Source organism: Balaenoptera borealis (genome assembly GCF_965194805.1).
Source record: "Balaenoptera borealis genome assembly, chromosome: 8".
Taxonomy (NCBI): domain Eukaryota; kingdom Metazoa; phylum Chordata; class Mammalia; order Artiodactyla; family Balaenopteridae; genus Balaenoptera; species Balaenoptera borealis.
This window is the reverse complement of record NC_138865.1, coordinates 117,528,050-117,550,828: the sequence shown is the minus strand read 5'-3', so window position 1 is coordinate 117,550,828 and position 22,779 is coordinate 117,528,050. Positions and strand designations below refer to the sequence as shown.

General features: G+C 58.3%; 1 protein-coding gene and 1 long non-coding RNA gene across 4 annotated transcripts in view; one reads left to right on the top strand and one right to left on the bottom strand.

The window, feature by feature from the left end:
• FAM78A (family with sequence similarity 78 member A) overlaps positions 1 to 20,745 on the top strand; it is a 28,790-nt gene extending 8,045 nt beyond the window's left edge. The window contains exons 1-3 of one of the 3 annotated variants that reach the window (XM_082400835.1): positions 4,992 to 5,561; positions 6,166 to 7,216; positions 19,508 to 20,745. In XM_082400835.1, coding sequence (XP_082256961.1) covers positions 6,894 to 7,216; positions 19,508 to 20,036 — 852 coding nt within the window. In that variant the 5' untranslated portion in view covers positions 4,992 to 5,561; positions 6,166 to 6,893 and the 3' untranslated portion in view covers positions 20,037 to 20,745. Of the gene's footprint in view, positions 1 to 4,991; positions 5,562 to 5,610; positions 5,963 to 6,165; positions 7,217 to 19,507 lie in introns of those variants that run through there. The other 2 variants (XM_082400836.1, XM_082400834.1) reach the window with 2 other exon arrangements.
• LOC309632870 lies at positions 303 to 20,834 on the bottom strand. The gene is made up of 8 exons (XR_014247098.1): positions 20,745 to 20,834; positions 11,874 to 11,996; positions 9,905 to 9,984; positions 9,585 to 9,759; positions 3,193 to 3,264; positions 2,233 to 2,388; positions 1,966 to 2,114; positions 303 to 1,452 (listed from the first exon to the last, which is right to left on the bottom strand). It is a non-coding gene; the product is annotated as an uncharacterized lncRNA (long non-coding RNA).
• Positions 20,835 to 22,779: the final 1,945 nt, after the last annotated feature.

Below are 22,779 nucleotides of genomic sequence, written 5' to 3'. Positions count from 1 at the left end.
CACCCAGCCTGCTGACGCCGCCTCCGTCCCCGTTCTCCCCGGGCGGCGGGGCGCGCGGGGGGCCCCGCCGGAGCAGCCTCCGGGGCGCGGCGCCCGCGTCCTCCCGCATCTGCCGCGCGCGGGACCGTGATGGGGGGGCCCGAGGATGCTGGGGGCGGGGCGGCGGCGCGGAGGGGCGGTGCCAGGTGACCGGGGTGGGCGGCGGGAGGGCGGGCACCTGCGCTCACTGCCCCCGCCGCCGGACCCGGGGCGCCGCTGAGTCTCCGCTCCTCGCCTCGGGGGACGGTGGTGCGTTCGCGTTCAAGAGGCCGTCCCGGGAGGAGCAGGCGTTTCTCGCTCAGAACTGTGGCTCCGACGGGGAAGGGGGGCCAGAGGGACCGCCCTTGTGAGCCAGGCTGGGAGAAGCAACCCCTCCCCCGCCCGTCCTGACCCCGATTTGGCCCTGGATCTCCATCCCCCAGGCACATTAACGATCCCCTCCAGCCCCAAAATAACATCCAACACACCCGCGTGCACAGACATGCACACTCACACACGCGCCTACATCCCACCCACTCACACCCACGAACGTGCTCACCTACACTTACCATCACACACACATCCATACATCTGCACGGACACACACTCTCACCCACAGACACACACGCTCACATCCACCCTCACAGACACACATGAACACGCACCAGCGGCCACACTCACACATACACTCGCACAACCAGACCACAAACGTGTCCTTCCATACTCACACACACTCTCACATACACCCTCACACAAGGCACACACTGCCATACACAATATACACACACTCCCTCATCTACACCCACACCACTTGTGGTCACTCACACCATTACACACCTCATACACACACCCACATGGACACACGTACATACGCCTTCCCAGACACACAGACACACCCCCCAAGCGGTTACACACAACTGCCGCACGTACCCTCACACACAGACATGCACAAACTCACACTGTCACACACACTCACATCATCACACACTCACATACACACACATTCACCCACACACTCTAACCGCCTCACACACCATCACACCCCTCACACCCCTGGAACACGCATCCTTCACCCTCCCCTCCCCAAGCTCAGCACTGGACACACACACACATCAAAACAACTTACTCATATACGTCCTGGTTTATAGCAATCAATACTTTCTCATAACCGTCTTGAGCATGAATTTGTACCCATTTATTATCCATGTTAATTAACATCTCTGTTCATCATTCTCGGAGTTATCCCTTGGCATCTCTCCGGCCCACGGGTATGTGAGTGCTGAGGGGACCATGCCTCCTATGTGTCCAGGCCCTGGCTGTGTTCCCTCGTGTCTTCTGAGCGGCCAGCCCAGGTGCCCAGTCAATACTGGGGAAGGAATGCACGGGCGTGAGGTGGTGGGGAGGCCAGCTGGTCAGTCCCAAACCTAACACCACCTACAAGAATGTGCTCCTGAGCCTTTGGCTGGAAAGAGTTGCGGCCACCCCAGGCACTGGTTTTACGCAGGCCCCCATGCCACAGCTCTGCTCCTCCGTGGAGAGTGAGGTTATCATGGACCTCGGGGCCAGGAGACCTGGAATCTAGTTCCGGAGCCCTCCCTGTATGACCCTGCCGGCCCGTGTTCCCCATCTGTAGGGAGGCTGTGGGATCAGCCCTCTCGGAGATCCCGGATGTGCTAGCTGGGCCAGGCTGAGCCCACTCTCTGCAGAGGTGAGGTGCCTCAGTGGTGCCAGGTGGGCCCTGCAGCCTCCTTGCCTCCTGATGCATCATCCCCTCCAGCCACCTACCTGGCCCTCCAACCCTGCCCGTGCGTCTCCCAGGCGGACATTTCAAGCCTCACCATTGGCTTCCGGCCTGGTCCTAAACAGTTAAGGAGATAACCCTGTCTCCCAGGGCAACAGAATCCCAGCACTTAACATTTCCATCTGCAGAACAAGGGATTTTCCCACCTGAGAAATGCCTTTCCGGTCTCATGATGACTTCACCCTTGGAGGCTGAGAGCTCTTGGAGGACCAGCGGTGGCCCTGAGATCTTGGTCCATGAGGGAGAAGGCGCTTTGAGACTGTCTCCGTTGGCCATAAGAGTGAGGTCCCTACAGCTGCAGGGAATGCTGGTGAGAGCGCCTGCTCTATCAAATCCTCCGGCCTCCGGGTCTCAGAGCCGGGGGGACGCGTTCCATCCACGCCTCCCTCTTCACCAGGCCTCAGTATCCTCACCTGTGGAATGGGATGGTAACGGGACTGGCTCACTGGGTCACTGTGGAGAGCCGCGAAGGTGATGCATGCAAAGGCCCTGGCTACAGCGATGCTCAGTGAGGAGGCCCTGCATCCGGCTCCTTCTGCTGACCTGGGAGGACTCTGGACTCACTGGGGCTGCGTGTTAAAACCCAGCTGGGTGAGGTCAGGTTGTTTCTTCCTCTGGTTTGCTGTGTGGCTTTGGGTTTTCACGGCCTTTCCGGGCCAACATGCTGGGAACTGAGGGACCTTGTCTTCCCACTGACAGCACTTAGCGCTCCCAAGTTGCCACACTGGGGGGTTCACCATCCCCGAGGAGGGGTGGCGGCTGTGCCTCCAGAGCCCTGCTCTTTCCCATTCACTGGTGACATCAAGGCAGAGGAGGCTGGGGAGACTGAGGTCTGAGGGAGGGGGAGAGGATCGGAGGGCCGTGCGAGTGTCCCCGTGGTGTTGGGCACGTCGCAAACAGATGTCCCCTTCCTTGGTTCTGCAGACGCCAGCGCTTCCCTCTCGTGTGGATGTATCACGGGCCTTCACATATGCTGAGACAGCCGTGGGTCTGTGCCCAACACCCACAGACTCCAGAAAATGCTGAGCAGGAGGAAGGGCTGCAGGAGGGCTGGAGGGGCTGAGAGCTGGGGGAGCAGCCGGAACCTTGGAGGGCCAGCGGGGAGCCGGGACAGGGGATGCTGGCGTGGGCCAAGCCCTTTCAGACCCTCCATCCGTCAGGGCTGGCCCCGGGGGGTCCCGTCCTCAGCTCAGAGCCTGGCAAAAAGACGCTGCCTGGGCCCTCCCTCTGCAGAACTGACCCTTGAACTAGCCCAAGACGAAGTACTGCACAGGAGGTGACGTAGCAGAGGATGCAGCTCTGGGGCCGAGGGACAGGGGTTTTCTATTTTGCTCACCCCATGGGCACCCAAGCAGTCTTCTGGTGGGACTTACCGGACACAGGGCTTTCTAACGTCACTTCCATCCGGGCTCGGAGGGGCTGGCCCCCAGGCAAGGGCGGCGTGCCTGGAGGAGGAAATAAGTGGGCTTTGAACTTGGCCAGATCTGAGTGTGCATCCAGACTCCGGAAAGCCACTGTCACATGACCCCTGGGTCTCTCTGTCTGTCCAGCCCTCCTCCTGGGGTCAAGGAGGATAGCGGAGACAATACTCACTCAGCAGTGCAGACCACATAGTGGGTGCTTTACCATCATCATCACAAACCCAGGCCGACCAAGCCCAGGGCTGCAGGGTGTAACCTCACTTCCAACAGGCATCAAGGACTCCAGGAAATCCTCTCCGGCCTGGCCGCTTGGTGAGCAGGTTAGGGCTCTGGCCTCTGTTCTCGTCACGTCAGATGAGCAAGAAGTGCAGCTCAGCGCATGTTCACGGAGCACTCATGTCCTTGTGGCCAGGACAGTGTCCCTGCCCTCAGGGGGCACCCCAGCCAGTGGGGTCTTCTCTGTTCCAGGCACTGGGGGTGATGGTGTGGGCAGATGAGATGGACACCCCCAAAGTTATTAGCATAATAATTATGTGAAGGCTGAAGTGCGTCAAAGAGGGGCAGAATGCTTTGTGGAGGCCGTGAGTTCACAGCAGGGAGAGGACGCTGTGGGTTAGAGGCCAGGGAAAGCTTCTTCCTGGAAATGGAAATTTACATGGGGTCCTTCGGAGACCCGTGCTGTTCCTGTCTTCTGGCTGTAAGCAGACCATGAGGCCACCCCACCTTGGTCTCAGTCAGCAGGACTAGGAATAAACTACTTACCAGCTGACCTGGAAAGGGATGACCCCTCATTAGGCTGAGGGCCCATGGCAGTAAGCAGGGCGAGGGCAGGGGTGCAGCTGGCCAAGAGGCAGTGGCCACTTCAACAGGCCACTTCCTGCCTGTGGCCTGAACTGGTGCTGGTATAGATGGATCATTTGGCTGGCTGATCACCCCTCAAAGAAAACACCTCAAAGTGGCCAGAACCCTCTGCTCCTCCAATCCCTGCCCTCACTGCCACTCAAGATGCTCTGGCTTGGGAGTGGCGGGGGGTAGTTACCAGGTGTGGGTGGGGCTACTGGTTTGAAGATGCTTAGAGAGGTGAACAGCGATTCCCCCTCCCCTCCCCCATCCAGGGTCAAACCCCTTTGAACCTCTGTACACAGATCTCTGGGGTCTCAGCTGGGATACCCGCCTGGGGGAGGCCTTGGGCAGGTCTTGGGAATCTCCCAGCTTTGGAGTCCTGCTCTGTGAAATACACACCATAGGCCTCCTACCCAGGGGTGGTTGATGGTGGATGAAGTGATCAAGCTTGTACAGTGCTTATCACAGTTGGGGCCCGACGGGCCTGACCACCTGTCAGGGTGCCCAGAAGTCCAGCACAGAGCAAGAAACACGGGGACCTTTTTCCTAGAACTTCTCTCCCCACTCCCAAACTTCCCAGCCTTGGAGCCTCCCAGAGCCCTGCACTGTTTCCACCCAGCCGGGCCAGGAATGCCAGGGCAACGGCAACCCTTTCCCGCCTGCCCTGAGCCCCGGAAAGCCCGCTGAGTTCAAAGGGCACGAGGAGCAGCCCACCTGGACCCGAGACAGAAGCCGAACTACACTACCCAGAATTCCCGCGGCTAGCCGAAAAGGAAATGTCGTTTCTGCGAGGATAGGCTCAGCTCCCCCCCCCCCCCGCAGCTGAAGAGAGAGAGAGAGAGAGAGAGAGAGAGACAGGGAGCGAGAGGGGGAAGAGGGGGAGAGGATTACCAAGGGGAGGCGGGCTGTGTGCGGGGAGCGAGGGTGGAGCGCAGGGCGGGCGGCGAGGAGGAGGCGGCGCCCGCCCGCCGCCGCCGCCGCCGCCGCCGCCGCCTGCGGACCTGCATCCCCGCGGGGTAGGCGAGCGGGCGGCGGTCTTTGCGTGCGCTGCGCTCCGGCCGGCGGCTGCGGGCGGACACGGGGCCAGGCCGGCGCAGGGGCTGAGTTTCTGCAAAGTTTGACCTGGTTGCCTTTCCGATGCTGCACCAGAGCGAGGCAACGCGGGGCGCGCCAGGCGGCTGCGGCGCGGCGGCGGGGCTGAGCGGTTACAGCACGCTCACAATGATCATAAAATAAAGCAGGCGCGCGGGGTGGGGGCGAGAGAGCCCCGAGCCTCACCCCTCCGCCCCCGGCCACCCCCCAGCAGCCCCGAGCTAGGAGGACGTGGGGGCCGGGGGCGCCCACGCCGGCCCCAGACCCCAGTAGAGCTAAAGGACACTGCTTGGGGAAGCGGGGGGGCGCCCCGAGGACGTGCCCGCGGCGGGTTCAGGGCGTCCGGAGGGCGGCAGCCCGGGCACGCGGAGCGGGCCGAGGGGCAGGTGAGTCGGCGGCGCCCGGGTGGGGGTGTGCGCGCCAAAGTTCCCGGCAGCGGCGAGCGCGCCGGACGCGCGGGGATCGGGGGCCGCTTGGGGCTGGCGAGGGGGGCACAGAGGCGCCGGACGCGGCGGGGCTGGAGCATTGCGCCCTCCGGGAGTCGGGAGACCCCGGCCCGGGAAGGGGCGTGCGCCCGATCAGACCGGCCTGCGGGGTGGCACTGCGCCCCCCGGGGGCCGAAGGGACCCGTTCGGGGAAGGGGCGCCGGCGGCGAGGCGGTGGGGACAGTGCCAGGACCCGAAAGTTCACGAGGCCCACTGCAGTGCCAGCCAGTCGCCCCCCGCCCCACCCCGCCTCCGGGCCGGGAGGGGTCAGCGGAGATGTCACCGGCGGCGATTATTCGCTGGTGCGCGCGGTCTTGCGGCCGCCACTGACGGGGCGGGCGTGGGGGGGGGCCGCCGCCTCCGGGCAGACCTCACAGAGCTGCGCTGTCAGCTCCGCAGCCCGCGCCCCGCGCACACGCGTCGCCGCCCCGCGCGCCCCCCGCAGCAAAGTTCGGCTCAACTTTGAGGCGGGCCTTGACGCCCTGTGCCTTCCACCTCCCACCAGGTCCTCGGCGGCCGCGGCGAACCAGGCGGCGGCCCGAGCGCAGCCCTGGGGCTCCGCACGGCGGCGGGCGGAGACAGCGACAGCGGCGAGGGGACGCGGCGTGCCCGCGAGTGGGCGCCGACGGGGATCCGCGCCGCGCTCCTCGGGGGCCCCGCGGGAGCCGGGCGCTCGCCTCCTGGAAGCCACCGAGGGCGCCTGGACCTCGGCGGACTGAACAGAAACTGCTCTTCCATTGATTCGGCCGGACTGGGCAGGCGGCCGGGTGCGTGTGCCCCGAGCGCGTGCGGAAGGCAGAAGGGCAGGAAGTCGGTCTTCTGCAGCGAGGGTGGCGGCACCGCGCAGGCGACGGAGCCTTCCTTATTTATGTGCCTGCCGGCATTTGCCTTCTTCGCCCCAAGACTTCAGGGAGCGTCTCTGAGCTGCGTTCCCCGCGTGTGAGGCACGGAAGGAAGGGCCGGATGTCTGAACAACATGATTATCCATTAACCTCCAAACTTTTCTTTTTTTAACCCAAAGAATATCGGTGATTTTTGTCCACTGCTAGCAGAAGAAGAGAGAACCCAGGGCCCTTGAAATGCAGCAAAATCCTTATTTATAATCAGGCCCGAGGTAGTGATATGCAAACCCCCTCTACTCAGTGAATTTTCTATCCTATGGATATCAGTCTTGAGATTTGAGATTGGAGAGCTGTACTGTCTGCACTGGGTCCGGCAGCCTCCATCCTTTCAATGCCCGATTTTCTCTGGGACTGCTGGCCTTCCCTGGAGATCAGAGCCGTACTGTGTGCCATGGGCTGTATTCAGAGCATCGGGGGCAAAGCCAGAGTCTTCCGGGAAGGCATCACGGTGATCGATGTCAAGGCCTCTATCGATCCCATCCCCACCAGCATCGATGAGTCCTCCAGCGTGGTGCTCCGCTACCGGACACCCCACTTCCGTGCCTCGGCCCAGGTGGTCATGCCGCCCATCCCCAAGAAGGAGACCTGGATAGTTGGCTGGATTCAGGCGTGCAGCCACATGGAGTTCTACAACCAGTATGGGGAGCAGGGCATGTGAGTACTGCTCAGGAGCAAGCTCCGGGGCGCCCCTGGGATGGGGAGCTTGGGGCTCTGGGGGGTGAGCTCGGGGGGGTTAGAGAGGGGTCTCACCAGGGCCAGAGGGAAGTGTTAGGCAGACATGGAAGTGGCCTCTGATTCCTCCTTGGCCAGGTGACCTAGAGGGCTTGCCTGTTGATTCAGATTGGGGTCACGGCTCTAGGACCTTCCCTTCCACTGTCCCTGGCCCCCTGCGGTTCCCGTACCCCTCCCTGCAAGATGCCCAGAAAGCAGAGGGACGTTCCACCAGGTGCCTCTTTGGCAAAGCACGCATGCTGTCCCGGGTCACTAGAGAGGCTGCGGCTTGGCCTGGCTCAGACCTCCACCAGCACACGTGGCAGGTACTCAGGGAAGGAGAGCCGGGCCTCTGCAGTCTCCAGATTTAGGGTGCAGGGCTTTGTGTCCGACCTGAACTCGTCCCCTGGTGTTTTCAGAGGCACATCAGGACCTGGGGGAACACTGCTCTGTTCTGGGCGGAGTTTTGTTTGAGAGGGTTGTAGAAACCCGGTGTGCTTTTCAGCGCAGCGTTTCCTCTCTCCGCAGCAGAAGGCCACTTTATGTGCACAGCCAGCGTCTGTGTCCAGAAGGCTCCAGTGGGCCCCTAAGAGCTGAGAGGAGCCCTCAGACCTCTTCTGTCCAGCCCGGTCCCCAGAATGTCCCCAGGACAATGTAGCTCTCGGTGTGGCACCCTGAGACCCTGGCATGTTCTCTGATCCTAGAGATGGTCATCCTGAGTGTGGCAAGAGCAGCTGTAGACAGAGGGGGAAGTGACTTAACTTGAAGGGCCACCTAAGACAGGGTGGTGACAATAGCTGTTTCTGAGCACGAGGACGCTTCTGAGAGCACCAGGCAGGCCCCGAGGGCAGCCCCCCAACTTGACCCCTGTGACTCCCACGGCTGGCCATGGACACTCGCCCACAGCCTGTCTCTCGGGGTCTCTACCCTGTGCTGCATCCCTCCCCGGTCCCGCAAGTGAGGAATGGAGTAGACTTTCCCCAGGACTTGGAACTCTTCACTGATTTAAGAATATCCTGGGCCACCTGAAATTAGAGAGGGTGGGGAGGGGACACCAAATCTTGTGGCTTCTCCACTTGATGACTGAAGTTGCAAGGGCAACAGGAGGATCATGGAAAAACTTAAAACTAGGTGTAACCATGACCGCGCCAGAGGTGCACATGGCGCATATCTGGACACTCATCGGCTCCCCTCTGGCCACCAGACGTCTACATCCAAGTCTCGTTCTCCAAGTGGCTCTTAAACCAGGCTGGGGGCTGACTTTCCATCCCAAGAAGGGAAACGTGATTCTTAGTTATTTGGTGCGGACCTTCCCTAAGAAGCCTTAAGCCCCAAACCTCCTCAGGCTTTGCAAGGCATCTGGGACAATTGGCAAGACACAAAGGTTTTCCTAGGGCTTTTAGGCTCCGCTTGTTTTCTTCCCTAGAAAGGGTAAGGAAGCCAGAGGGTCCTTCTGAACTTGGAAAGATGCAAGCTCCAAGAGGAAGAACGTTGGGGAAAGCTAAAGGGACTGAGTTCTGCAGAGATGGACGTGGCGTGTGGTGGGGAGGGAGCGGGCCTGGCTTGGAGCCTCAGCTTCCCCATCTGTGCACGGGGGTGGGAGGGTGGGGGATGTTTACAGAGTCTTCAAGGCCTTGTGCTCCCTTTGGTGGCTCTGAGTCCGTCCGAGCGCCATGGCTGGAGACAGGCGTGCATCAGGAGACCTGAGGTGACCTTTCTCTGTCTGTGCCAGTCCTTGGTTCCCGGTTAGAGGAACCCAGTGCACATCTAGACTGCAGTCAAGCAGACCTGGGCTTGAGTCCAGGCTCTGCCACTTTCCAGGGTGTGACCTGAGCCACTCTGACCCTCGGTTTCCTCGTCTGCAAATTGGGGCCAGTCATAGTTCTTGCACCAAGGCTTATTGAATTACGGGAGGTGACATTGGTCAAGCAGCCGGCACTCCGCCAAGCCCACGGTAAACACTTACTGCAAGTGACTGTCGTCCTTAACGGTGTTATTACTGTTCTGATTCTTCTATCGGATGGGAAGTGGGTGATGGGATATGAAAAGAGTTGAGAATCAGGGCCGAAACGACAGAATCTGGACAGATGTAAATTACTCTTTGTGTGGAATTTTCTCCCCAGCCCAGGTCTTCCTCTTTCACAGAGGGCCCACTCCCTGACTTTCAAGAATTTAATAGTAGTGTAAGTCATGGACGATTTGAGTTTTCAAGTGGTTGAAGGCCGTTTTCCTTGCGTTCCATGTGTTTCCTTTTGTTCCCTCCCCTGCTCGGGACACGCCTTCAGCGCAGGGACCCCTGTGTCCCGCATACCTCATTCTCCTGGGTCCACGGGACTCCCGGTTGGGATAGGACCAGCCCTGGAGAAAGGGCAGGGTTCGAGGCTCCCTGGAGGGGCAGGATGCACTCAGGCGCCGGGGTCAGAATTACGGCCCAGTACTGGCTCTGGGGCCTCGGCAGGTCACTCTTGGAGGTTCGCTTTTGCCATCTGTGAACAGGGTAAGAACCCCCCCTTAGGCTGCTGGGAGGATTCAGGCAGAGGACAGGTGGAGGTGACCTGTGGCTGAAATGCTGAGTTGGAAACTGCTCGATTGATTATTAATCAACAAAATTATATTAAGAAACTGAATTACCAAATAGCACGGTTCCTCCGGCCCATGGGGAGGCTCTGTATTCAACTGGCGCCCTCCGGAATAAGCCTGGACAGCTGCACCTGCTCGAATGGAAACGGAAGCATTTTGATGCGATGAAAATACCCTTCCCATCTCCCCTACCCCAAACCTCCTGTGGTAACTAAGCTGCTTCATATTTTTAAGACCCGTGATGTGAAAGAAAGTGAGGGGTGGTGAGCGCTGGGATGACCAGCGGCCTCAGGCCGCCCGGAACTGTCCCCTGACTTTGCAGGGACCGGGCTGTCCTGTGCATTGCAGGATGTTGGGTAGCGTCCCTGGTCTCTGCCCACTCAATGCCAGCGGCCTCCCTCCCCCCGTCCTGACAACCGACACTGCCCCATGTCCCCGGGAGGGGTGCGAAGTCACCCCTGTTGAGAACTACTGGGCTAGACCCAGACAATTTCAAGCCTTAAAACAAAACCCACACGGGCGCTGGGCTTTAATGGCCCGGGGAGGGAACGGCAATGTGGCAAAGGTTAGGTTAGGGCTTCTGTTCTTGCCAAATGGGCTTGCATTAAAAATATTAATTCCAAATACTGAAGCAAAACCCATAATACCCGCAAACATTATCCCTGCTTGAAATTAATCTCTAATCCAGGAGGAGAACCCTTTTGAATGTCGTGGGTTGGAAATATTTGCAATGCCACATGCTACCCCAGTAATACCCCGACTTACAGATGAGAGCTAGAAGATGGTGAGTTTCTTGTGGCAGCTTGAGAGGATTCTATATGGTTTGGGGTCCAACCCACATAGCTTTCAAAGCCACCCCCCCAGAACACTGTTGGATCCGCCTGCCTCCACCACCCCATCCTCCACAATCCTCAAGCGCCACCTGTCAGCTGGCACAGTCTTCCGAGTGACAAGTCACAGTTTCTCCCCTGTGTGGGAGATGCTTCACATTATCCCTAGTTTGCCCTCCTCTGGAGCCCCCAGAGAATCTGGCCCACGGCCAAGGTCAAGGTTGGCTCTGGCTCAGGGTTCTGCCAAAGGTCAGGCTTGGGGTGAGGGGAGGAGAGCAGCTCGGGAGACGGGGTCTCTCTGGGTTGACAGTGCCACCCGCCTGTGCCCTTGTCCAGCCAGGCGTGGCTCCAGCTCCACCGTCCACGGGTGTGGCGAGCTTGGGCCAGGCTCTCAACCTTACTGAGCCTCACTGTTCCCTTCTATGAAATGGGGAGAATAGTCCCTCATCGCAGGGTTGTTTGAGGGATTAAATGAGGCAGTATATGCGGTCGCTATCCATACCGTAACTAGTAATAATTCATCATCAATTACACAGTGCCTGGCACAGAGTCAGCACGGAGATTGCCGTGTTGGAGTCATTACTGTTCTTTCTTCTCCTGGGTTGGGTTTCACATACCCGCCTACAGTATGAGAATCTCGGGTGACGAGACCTCTGAGGGTCTTTCCAGCCAGAACCTGCAGTGACATCTGCTGTCACAGGATCATGAGGCTGGTGGGAAAGGGCCGAGCAGGGGTGGAGGGGCCTGAGGCCTCTGGCCAGGGGATGCTGGAGCTGGGGTGTTGCTGTGTGGCTGCCCCAGCTCCCTGTTCACTCTCTGGTCTCCCAAGGACCCCACGAGGTCCTCATTTTATGATGAGGCCAGGGCCGCTGAGACCTGAGGCCACTTGCCCCAGGAGGCTTGCTCTGCTCCAGTGGTCAGGAGCCGGGTCAGGAGGAATGGCCCTGGTGACCATGTGGCCTCTTCCTGCAGCCTGGGCCTGAGCCGGGGCCCGTGCAGAACAATTGAGGACGATGCTTCCTCTCTGCGAGCGGAAGGCAGCCTCCCCCATCTGCGGGGCCCTGGCGGAGGCAGGAGAGGGAAGTTCTCATTTCCAGGCTTTGGGGTGGGAGGAAGTTTGGGGGGACGGCCTGGCCCCAAAAGAACTCCCCCTGGACCGGCCCCGGCCAAGCGATCGCACCCACCCTCACCTTCTGAGGGCTGAAGACAAAAGCTGGCAGCTCCCAGAGACATGGGAGAAGGCTCCGACAGCACAGTGATCAGGGAAACGGCAAATGAAATACGGAGATGCTTTTTGTTTTTGCTGATCGGATCTGGGTAAAAATGAAAAAGATCAGTAATGCCTGCTGTGGGGCGGGGGGGGGGGAGCAGACAGCCTCCCGTGCTGTTCCTGGGGGTACAATTTAGGCAGCTTCTGGAAGGTGAGCTTGGCTTTGTCCACTACAATGTCACGGACACACGCCCTTCAACTCTCTTGTCCTACTTTTAGAGTCTGTCTTAGAGAAACTGAGCCCCTGGCCTGGTGCCTGGAGTATGGCAGGCACACACAGACATCTCCTGAGCAAGTGAATTAACGAATACGTGAATGCAGGAAGCAGGGCAGAAGGACGTATGTGTGGGGACAGAAACTCCAGCCCTGTCCATCACTGAAAAGAGCCATGAGCACCCCAAGTGTCAATCAGTAGGGGGTGAAACTATGGTCTGTCTCCAGGGCAGAACAGGATGAGGCTCTTACACATGGGGAGGAGGAGCTAGAGTTTCTATATCATATTATCATCGTTGCATTAAAAGAAGTTGTAAAATATGTAGGGTACGAATCCATCTTTGTTAAAAGCGCTAAAAACGGGAACATTTACTGTGTGTATGTGCAGGGAGGTTGCTCTAGAAGGATGTTTATCAGGGTGTAATGTGGTGAGTAACCTCAGCGAGGGAGGCGGAAGCACGGAAGACAGGACTTTCGTTTCTCACTTTTTGTACTTCTCGATCGCTTGCTTTTTTTTTTTTTTTTTTAAAACAAAAACACAGCTTTTATAACTAAAAACTACAACGCTGTTGGCCCTTTCCCCCTCGTGTTAGGCCCTGGGAGTGTGGCCTGGGCGAAGAAGGGTAAGGTGGGAAGAAAAAGTGGTGTTTGTTGTTTGGGGGAACCCCAGGGGCAGGCGGGGAGGGGACACCTCCAGCTCCTCTCCCAGGAAAGGGGCGCCTGGTGACCTGTCTGGTGGGAAGGGGCCAGCCCAGTGGGCGGCCGCCCAGGGCAGGAGTCAGGAAACCAGGGTCCCAGTCTGGTTTGGAAGGGGGCTCTTGGGCCTCATTTCTCGTAAAATTGCAAAAATTTTACAAAATTGGAACTTTTTGCAAATTGTAAAAAAACAGTAAGCTCTGTAAAATTGGGGACCAGGTGAGAAAATCCCTAAGCGCCCATCTGGCCCCCATGAGGGCACCGAAACCAGCGCTGGGCAGAAGAACCTTGTGCCCTGGGCAGCCCTCTTGCCCTCGAGCCCCAAGTCGCCATCTGTAAATGTGTTTCTTAGAGTGCCCAACGGTGCCACTTGTGGGACGTGAAATAATATTTAGGAGAACTCGTTTCAGCTTAAGTGTGATTGTAATTTAAAGCCACATATTTATTCTAATGTGTATTAGAAAATATATATATATACCCAATATATCCGACCTGTTATTTCAAAGGTGTTCCATAGGAAAAGCTAAATTTAGTTGAGTTTTTAAAAAAAGTGATTAATTTCAAGGAAAAAAATTAAGTGAATAATAGCACAGGAGATATGTAAACAGGACCAAAATGAGGGAAGAGATGTGAAGTTTGGGAACTCTGCTCTGAGACCAGGTGCTCTGTTGTCCGGAACTCAAAATGCAGTCAGAGGGCTGGGAGAGGCGAGGGCCCACGGGGGCACAAGGGTCCACCCGTGCCTAGGAGAGAGCCCAGGCCCAGGCTCGCCACCCTGCCTGGCACAAAGCAGCTGGGAAAGGTGTGCTCCCAGGGCCACAGGAGGGGCAAGTCCCACCCATCCCCTTAGGGCCACACCTCTGGCCTCTGGGCATCCCTGGTTTCCTTCACCCTCTACAAGAGGCCTTCGAGCCGGGCCAGCTTCTGGCTGGTGGCTGGGCCTGGAGCCTCAGGGTGTCCCTCCCCAGCCCCCATGGGTGCCCTTCAGCACAGCCTCTACCTCTTCTCTGGCCTCCAGGGAAGGTCTTTTGTTAGCCCTCAGACATACACTCTAGGTCATGTTGCTCAGAGCCGTGTGTGTGTGTGTGTGTGTGTGTGTGTGTGTGTGTGTGTGTGTGTGTGTGTGTGTATTTCAGGTGAGGGTCTGTTGGAAGCCAGATGGGTAAGAACCTGTATGTGTGTCTACGTGTATGTGTGTGCATATGTGTGTGTGTGTGCACGTGCATATGCGTGTATGCGTGTGTGTGCTGGGTGAGGGGTCGTTGGAGGCCATGGGTAAGAGCTCGCTCAGGCTGTGGGTCCTACCTGGTAGCTTCCTGGTTCTGTGACCCTGGGTCAGGCCTCTGATGTCCCCAAGTCTCCTCTACAAAACACCCTCTAGTTGCAGCCCTGGGGTAAGTGAGGAGAAGCCTGTGTGGATGTATGTACACAGGGCGCCCAACACGTCTGATGCGCTCAGGGAACGTGACCGCTGTCACCAGTGTTGCAGCGGGGACGACCTGTGCTTGGCGTGGCTCTCCCTGCCACAGCTGCTCCAGGTGAGAAAGTACACAAGCAGAGGCAGCTTTGGGCGCCCTAAACTCATCACTGGGACCCTTTTGTGGGGCTCAGGTCCTGAAGGGGAGACGGGGCAGGCTGCCCACCGCCACTGATCCAGGCCACCTGCCTCTATTGTGTCTGACTCTAGGCCGGGCACCAGGGTAGATTCCGGAGGCCTGGCCCCTGCTTCTCAGCACCTGTGGTCTGTCTGGGAGTGAGGTCGTCAACAAAGGGTGGCATGATTATTAAATCACCCCCGTGCGTGTCCCAGGAAGCAGCAGGACAAAGATCGAATATGGGGGCACCAGGCCTCGTGTGAAAGGTCCTGGTGAGCTTCCCTGGGGGCTCCAGAGATGAGCCGTGGGTACCACTGGCTAGGACAGGAGGGGGGTGGGGGACGCTGCTCGTGGCCAAAGACCCTGAGTCGGGAGGGCACAGCCCATTAGAGGGATGGCTGGTGGGTCTGGAGCCTGGGGAGGGTGGGCGTGTGTGTGTGTGTGTGTGTGTGTGTGTGTGTGTGTGTGTGTGTGTGTGTGTGTGTGTGTGTATGTGTGTGTGTGTTTGCGCGCAAGACCCTTGGCTTCATCTGCATCTGGCTTTCAGGGCCTTGGGGAGTCATGGCAGGCTTAATAGGGTTGGAGAGAGGAACAGTGCCATCAGGTTTGTGTTTTTAAAGATCACTCAGGCTTCAGGGAGGAGAGCATGGCAGGCGGCAAGAGGAGGCTGGGAGAGGTGAGGGGTCGTGGCCAGGGCGAAGGCAGAGGAGAAGGGGGGGCAGTCTGGAGGCGAGAGGGAGTCAGGGATGGTGCTGGGCGCCCAGAGGGTGCAGGCCCCGCCGGCATCACTGTTGACCAGGTCAGCAGCTCTGCCTGTCCCTTTCACAGCATCGTGGCCAGCGTCAATGGCAGGCCCCTGCAAACATCTGTTGAGTGCATGGTGGATGCGGCTGCAGAAGGAAAGGGCACTGAGGGGCGCTGGAGTCTGTTTCAGATGTGCTGCAAGGGGCCCCAGAAAGCCTGGACTTGCCTGCTGCCCTCTGGGATGAGGGTGGGAGTGTGACGGGGCCCACGGAAGCAGGCCAGTTTCCCGGGCGTGGGGACTGCACCGTCCCACTGGGCCCCGTGCTCAGAAGGGCCCCTTGCGTGGTTCCATGCTCTGCTGTCACCACGTTGCAATTCTTTATATTTGAACAAGGGGCCTCCTATTTTCACTTCAGCCCCTGGTCCCACAAATTCTGTAGCCAGTGTTGCCCTGAAGACCAGCACAGGCCAGCGAGCAAAGGGGGAGGACACGGGGGAGACCAGGGCCTCCTGCTGGCCTGTAGGAGGCCTGGCACGACCTGCCCTGAGGTCTGGAGAGAAGGTGCTGGGGCAGAAATGGGCGTTTGCTCGTGTTCACAAAATGCCCCTCCTCCACCTAAATCTGCCGGTCGAGCATTAGTGTGCCGGGCACGGAGCTGGGAGCCTTGCCTACACCTTTCGTTGGCATGTGCACCTGGATTGTCCCTGCTGTGCAAACAAGAAGGCTCAGGGTGTGCAGGACCAGGGTCCAAACTCACCCCTCCACCCAGAAGGTGGAAAACTGAGGGTCTGCCTTGAAGCCCAAGGTCATTCCAGAACAAACAGGAAGTCTTAGAGGCAGGAACTCTATGGAATCATTCCTTTCAGAGCATGGATAATCTGAAAACATAAATGAGGTCAGAAGGCTTCAGGTCACATCAGGGCTGGCAAATCCATTAGTGTTAGAGGCAAGCCTCGCTCCAATGGTCTCCGGAAGTTTCCACGTATTGCTGTTTACTGTGTACCAGGTAGTATATATTGACGCATTTAATCATCTCAAAAACCTTGAAGGTGGGTGCGGTTATCCACAGTGAACCAATGTGGAGCTCAGAGATTTGTGACTAGTAGCCGGGGGGAGACTGGACCCGGGCTGGTCCACGTTCCTCAGAAGCTGTGCCCTTAACCGTGCTCCCTCCACCACCTCGACGGGGAGACTGGACCACGGGGCCCAGAGCCAGCCCAGCTGGCTTGTGATGATTTGAAAACAGACGCCCTTGGCCCTGGTTCTGAGTAATACCCCACATGAGACACGGCTGTCTGCCAGCTCATGGGGACCGTCACCCGTCTGTGACTGAGCCAGTGCCTAGGCATTTGTGGGCTGGGAGGCGGAAAAGGAAACCTGAAGCTGGGGGTCAGAGGCTGAGAGAGAGAGGCCGTTCTGGTGGCGACCCCGCGTCCCACAACAAGCCAGCTCTTAGGAAGTGAAAGAGGGCGAAATCAAGAGAAAAGGTCTTTTGGCAAGATGGCTTTCTGCCTTAAAAAAAAAAAAAAACACAACACTTTTACAAGCAAGTGTAACCACTGTGAGAAGACAGAGTGGGTGCCTTCCACCACAGGAGGCTGGGCACGGGTGGGACACAGGCTTCTGAGAAATTCGGGACAGGGACCCTGACCCCCTTCTCTGGTCCATGGCGGCCACCCCCGGGGGCAGCCGAATCTGCAGGCTCCCGACTGTGACCTCCTCCTTGGTGTTTGATGAGCTCAGGGCCCCGGGCAGGAGATGGCCTACTAGGCAGGTGTTACCCTAATTTGTGAGCTTTTTAATGAAATAAACAGAAAAATTAGCAAACTCACATCCCTGATCATCCCTCCTGTAGTGGCCCCAAATTTGCTAACTGCTAACATTAAACGATGCATTTCAGTAGGGGAATGCAGTTTTTACATTGTGATAAGATATACATAAAATTTACCATCTTAACCATTTTTAAGTTTGGTAGCATTAAGTACATCCACATTGTTGTGTGTCTATTTCCAGAACATTTTCATCTTCCCCAACTGAAACTCCGTACTCGTGAAACACTGACTCCCCCGTTCCCCTCTCCCAGCCCCAGGCAACCGCCATTCTACTTTCTGTCTCTATGAATTTGACTCTTCTAGGAACCTCATATATGTGGAATCATACAGTATTTGTCCTTTTGTGTCTGACTTATTTCACTTTGCATAATGTCTTCAAGGTTCATCCATGTTGTAGCAGGTGTCAGAATTTCCTTTTTAAGGATGAATAATATTCCATTGCGTGGATAGACCACTTGATCCATCATCCGTTGATGGACACTTCAGTTGTTTCCACCTTTTGCCTATTGTGAATAATGCTGCTATGAACAGGAATGCATTTTGTAAAGTAGTATATTCTGGAGAGCACCGCTGGTGTACTCAGGTATGCGGAATTCTGGGGGCAAAGTGTCCTGAGCTTTGGTATGGCAGGTGCCCAGGCCTGATTGCTTAGCTAAATCAACTTGGGAAAAAGACGCCCCCCTCCAGCTGCCGTGACTTTATCTGTCTGGTGGGGTGGATGTGATTGTTGATGAGTTTCTAAGGGGTGGGCCCCCCAGACGCTGCTGTGCCCCCAGCCATGTGTCCTCAGAGCAACTTAGGACAGTCCTCTTCTGTCAGAGAGTTATTATTATAGTAACAGTAGTGACAGCAGGGCCTCCCTGGTGGTGCAGTCGTTAAGAATCCGCCTGCCAATGCAGGGGACACGGGTTCGAGCCCTGGTCCGGGAAGATCCCACATGCCGCGGAGCAACTAAGCCCGTGCGCCACAACTACTGAGCCTGCGCTCTAGAGCCTGTGAGCCACAACTACTGAGCCCGTGTGCCTAGAGCCCGTGCTCCACAACAAGAGAAGCCACCACAATGAGAAGCCCATGCGCCGCAACTAGAGAAAGCCCGTGCGCAGCAATGAAGACCCAATGTAGCCAAAAATAAATAAATTTTAAAAATAATTAAAAAAAAAAAAGTTAAAAAAAAAAAAGTGACAGCAATGGTGCTAGCAGGCACCAATCACTGGCATTTGTCTTATGCCCTGCCCTGGGCTGGCATGTTCCTGCCTGTGTCTTCCATGACCCCAGGTGGGATGTGGGTGATGAGTCTGGGGTCCAGGGAGGGCTGGGATTTTGCCCAGGGTCTCACACCAGTGAGAGGGTGGCTGAGACTTTCAGCAAGGCCAGTAGGTTTCCTGAGTCCGAGCTCTGGACAGCCTGGCTGCCTGCTTCCTCCCCAGGAAGGCTGAGCCCCCTGCAAGCAAGTCGAGCTGACCAAGTGCTGCTGGTTCTCAGACTGGCCCAAAGCTGCAAGTGCAGGTTCCCCGGCAGCTGCAGCAAGTCCAGGAGGCACTGATTGTAAAGCTGGCCCCGAGGCTGGGACCGAGAGCAGAGTTTTGAGACTGGCTGGTTAGGTTTTCTTGGTTCTACTGCTCCAAAGACAGGGGCCAACCAGGTGGGAGCCATTCTGGCTGAGCTGTGCTTCCTATTCTAGGCGGGCATGAGCAGAAACAAGGCGGGGGGAGGGTGGGCGGTGGGGAGAAGAGGGCACCGCCCACGGTGTTGGCCTTGCTGGGCGGAGGGCCAGGGAGCCCAGGCCCCCGCATGGTGGAGGAGATGTGGAGGGGAGGGGCCAGAGCCTTGGCGAGGGCCCTGAGCACTGGTTCCCATGCCCCTGGCCACCAAAGCTCGGGGGCAGGCGGGCGTTTGACCCCGGTCACACGCTGGTCAATGAGGGGCTCAAATCACTCCTAGATGTGCCGACCCCACGGCCACTGGGGGCCCCTAAAGCAAGAGAAAGGAACTCCCTGCCACCTGCACTCCTACCCAGGCCGCCCTGACGCGTTGTATGGCCAGGAGAGTAGCCCCACCCCAGCCTCTCGGGGCCGGTGGCCTCCGCCCTAACCAAGGCCACAGGGTTGCATGTGGCCGTCCCACCAGCCGCTGGGACATGGGACGGGGGGGCACAGCGCAGGTCAGGGCCCCCCATTACTGTGTGCTGCCCCCAGGCCCCTCCCTTGAGGGCAGGGGCAGCTAGGGCTTCCCAAAGCCCAGCCAGAATCCAGCCCTGTCTACAGTGGTTTCCGGGGGAGACCAGTTTGAGATGATGCAAGAGAACAGGATGTGGCTTTTGAGGGGGGCCATGTCTAGGGGAGCCCCAGTTCCCTGACATGATGTTGGGTGTCTGTTTACTGTCTGGCCCCCTGGGGAGGTAAGCCCCAGGGACAAGGGGATGCAGACGAGCCTGTGTGTGGCTGGCTGAGTAAACTGGCCTTCCCATCCTCAGGTCCAGCTGGGAGCTCCCGGACCTCCAGGACGGCAAGATTGAGGCCATCAGCGACTCGGATGGGGTGAACTACCCCTGGTACGGCAACACCACGGAGACCTGCACCATCGTGGGCCCCACCAAGAGAGACTCCAAGTTCATCATCAGCATGAATGACAACTTTTACCCCAGCGTCACGTGGGCCGTGCCCGTCAGCGAGAGCAACGTGGCCAAGCTGACCAACATCTACCGGGACCAGAGCTTCATCACGTGGCTGGTAGCCACCAACACCTCGACCAACGACATGATCATTTTGCAGACACTGCACTGGCGCATGCAGCTCAGCATCGAGGTGAACCCCAGCCGGCCCCTGGGCCAGCGTGCCCGGCTGCGGGAGCCCATCGCCCAGGACCAGCCCAAAATCCTGAGCAAGAATGAGCCCATCCCGCCCAGCGCCCTGGTCAAGCCCAATGCCAACGACGCTCAGGTCCTCATGTGGCGGCCCAAGTACGGGCAGGCGCTGGTGGTGATCCCGCCCAAGCACCGGTGACAGCCAGGGCGCCCGCGAGGTGACACCCGAGTAACAACACCACGCAAACAACCCGCACGGACTCTGCAGTCGTTCAGCAAAATACAACCTTTCTACCTTCTCCAGCGGGCGGATCTCACTGTGCGAACGCCCGCGGATGGCGCCCCCCCCCCCGCCCTCCTGGGACCTGCTTCCCTGGGGGAGGGGGGAGACCCAGGCGGGACCGACCACTCCACGTGCGCCCTCAGTGTCACCTTGGGTCTCCTTTCCTCTCCTCGCAATTTCCGTCATTCACTTGCAACAGACTCCCTGAAACAACTGCTTTTTCCGTTCCTTTTTTTTTTTTTTTTTTTTTAACGCCTCTTTACGAGGCTCAGGGGTGGGACGAGGGGCAGCTGGTGATGAGCCTGGTGGCATGGCACCGGGGCTGATCCGCGGCGGCCCCTCCCGGGGCAGCTCCCCCTCATCCTCCGTCACGCGGCCTTATGTAGACTTGCTTTGCCAAACTTCTGCCTTAAGCTGATTTTAAAGGAAAAAACCGGAAACAAAGAGAGCAGGATGTCTTTTCTGCTGGACTTTGCATCTTCCGCCAGAGGTGAGGGAGGAGGGGGTTGGGCTACAGATTTAGATCTAAAACCGGCTGCTCATTCTTCCGTTTTAGCTGAGCCGAAACCACAGGCAGATTCTGCCCCCAAAGTCCCTTCTCTCCACCCCAGGTAGAACCCTTACCCTACTCCGTGCCTGCAGAGACAAGCTGTGAGCTCGGGCTCAGGGTAGATCTGCCAGGGGCTTCTCTCTCCTCTCTCCTCTGCAGCCGGAACTTGCCTTGGGTGGGCCTAGGAGGAGAGAGGGAGGGTCCCGTGAGTTATAGGTTGAGCCCAGGGAATTCCCACCGTCTCGGTCCTCAGCGCCCATCGCCAGCTGGCTCTGTCGGCACATCTCAGTGGGCAGCTTTTCTGTTTCCATGCACACTGTCCCAAACGCCTGGAGGGCCAGCCACCTTACCCAGCTGTAGTTCAAAGGTAAGAAGGCCTGCCCTTGCCGCCCAGCACCTTCTTGGGGACGCCCCTCCCAGGCTCTCCGGGGGGCGCCGGGAGGCAAGAGGCAGAACCCCTGCTGCCAGTCCTTACAGAAGCGAGCCAGCGCCCATGGCCAGGGCGATGAAGTGAGCCTGGGGTTGAGGCTGGTCCTTGAGGTCACCCTCCTTCGGGTCCTGGGCCCTCTGGAGCCCCAGGACCTGGTCCTGAGTGTCGCCAAGCTTTTTTAGCCATGTCTGCCTTGAAGGCTGCTTGCAGGAGCTGAGGGGACACCCTGCTGTGGCCCCCTTCCTCCAAGCTTGACAAACCCACAGCTACATCGCCTGGGTTCCTCATTCAGACCGATAATAATCAAGCTCAGAAAACTGTCAGATGAGAAGAATAATCCATTTCTGCTGCAGATGAGCCGTTTGTAGGAGTCCCAGTGACAGCGTGGGTGGGCGGGGTTCACTAAGTCCATGCTCTGCTCCTCTATCCACGGGATACTGTATTTATTCAAGGGGTGCTTAACGTCCAGCCATCTCCCGAGCCTGCTCCTGATGGGAGGCGTGCAGCTCTCCTGGAACCTCTGGACGGGAAACAGCTTTGTGTGGCCGGCTGCCGGCCTGGTGCTTGGGGAACTCCTGTCAGGACTGGGACCTTCCCCCTGGAAAGTGCCAGTTCCCCTTGGTGTGTTCGGAGGGAGGCCTGCCACCCAGAGAGGCCATAGCCTCAAGTGAGGGGGATGATGGGTCCCAGCTCCCCCTCTGGGGACAGGCTGCAGAGGGGTCAGGGTGGCAGTGGCCGGCTGCCGCGGACGGGACCTGGCCTCCTGATGGCACGGCCCTTCTCTGCACTCAGGTCTTTCTTGCACTACAAAGGAGAAAGGGCCCTGGGCGAGGGGTCAGGGACCGGAGTGCTGGTTCTGGGCTGGGTCATCGCTAAGGAGCTCTTACTAGGGTAGGGGTGGGAGTAGGAACCAACAGTAAGTGGTGGTCCTGAGCTGTCTGGGGGCAGAGTCCCCCAAGCCCATGCTTCCTGAGTGTGAGCAGGCCCTGGGCAGGGGCCCACGGCTGGGCCCACTTGGAGGAGCACTGCTGCTCGGCCCCGCCCCTCACTGCCCGGCCCCTTGCTCTCTGCCCCTCCCCTTGCTCTCTGCCCCTCCTGGCCTTTCTGAAGACAGGGCTGGGAGGACCCTGGGGAGGCTGCAGGTCCCGCTAAGGAAGCTCGGCTCAGCTTGGGTCTGCTCCCTCGGCTTCTCATGTCAGGAACGCAGAGCCCAGGCTTCTCACCTGGGTCCCCGATCCCTTTGGTGTCCCCTCCCCGGCGTGGACACATTCCTCCAGCAATAAGGACCGTCTGGGGTCGTGGAGAGTACTGTGAAAACAGACCAATGCACTCACCAGGAGGCACAAGACTCTTGAAGAAAATGTAAAATGAACCTTTTTAAAACAACAACAAATATGCACAAAGAGAAATAAAATGTAATTTTAAAGTAGGCCTGGCTAGGATCTGGATGTTTCTGAAGTGGCGGTTCATTTGGGGGTTGACGGCTCTGGATCTCTGGCCTGGGGAGTGAATGTATCTGGGGGTATATGGCTGGAGCCTGGGGGTTCTGGTGCTAAGGGCCTTGGAGGAACCCAGGAGGAGGTGGGCCACTTCGCGGATGGCATCCTCTGCTCTCCACAGCCCTGGGACCTCAGTCCCCACCCAAAGTGCCCCCTGGTTGGGGCCCTGTGTGGAGGAGG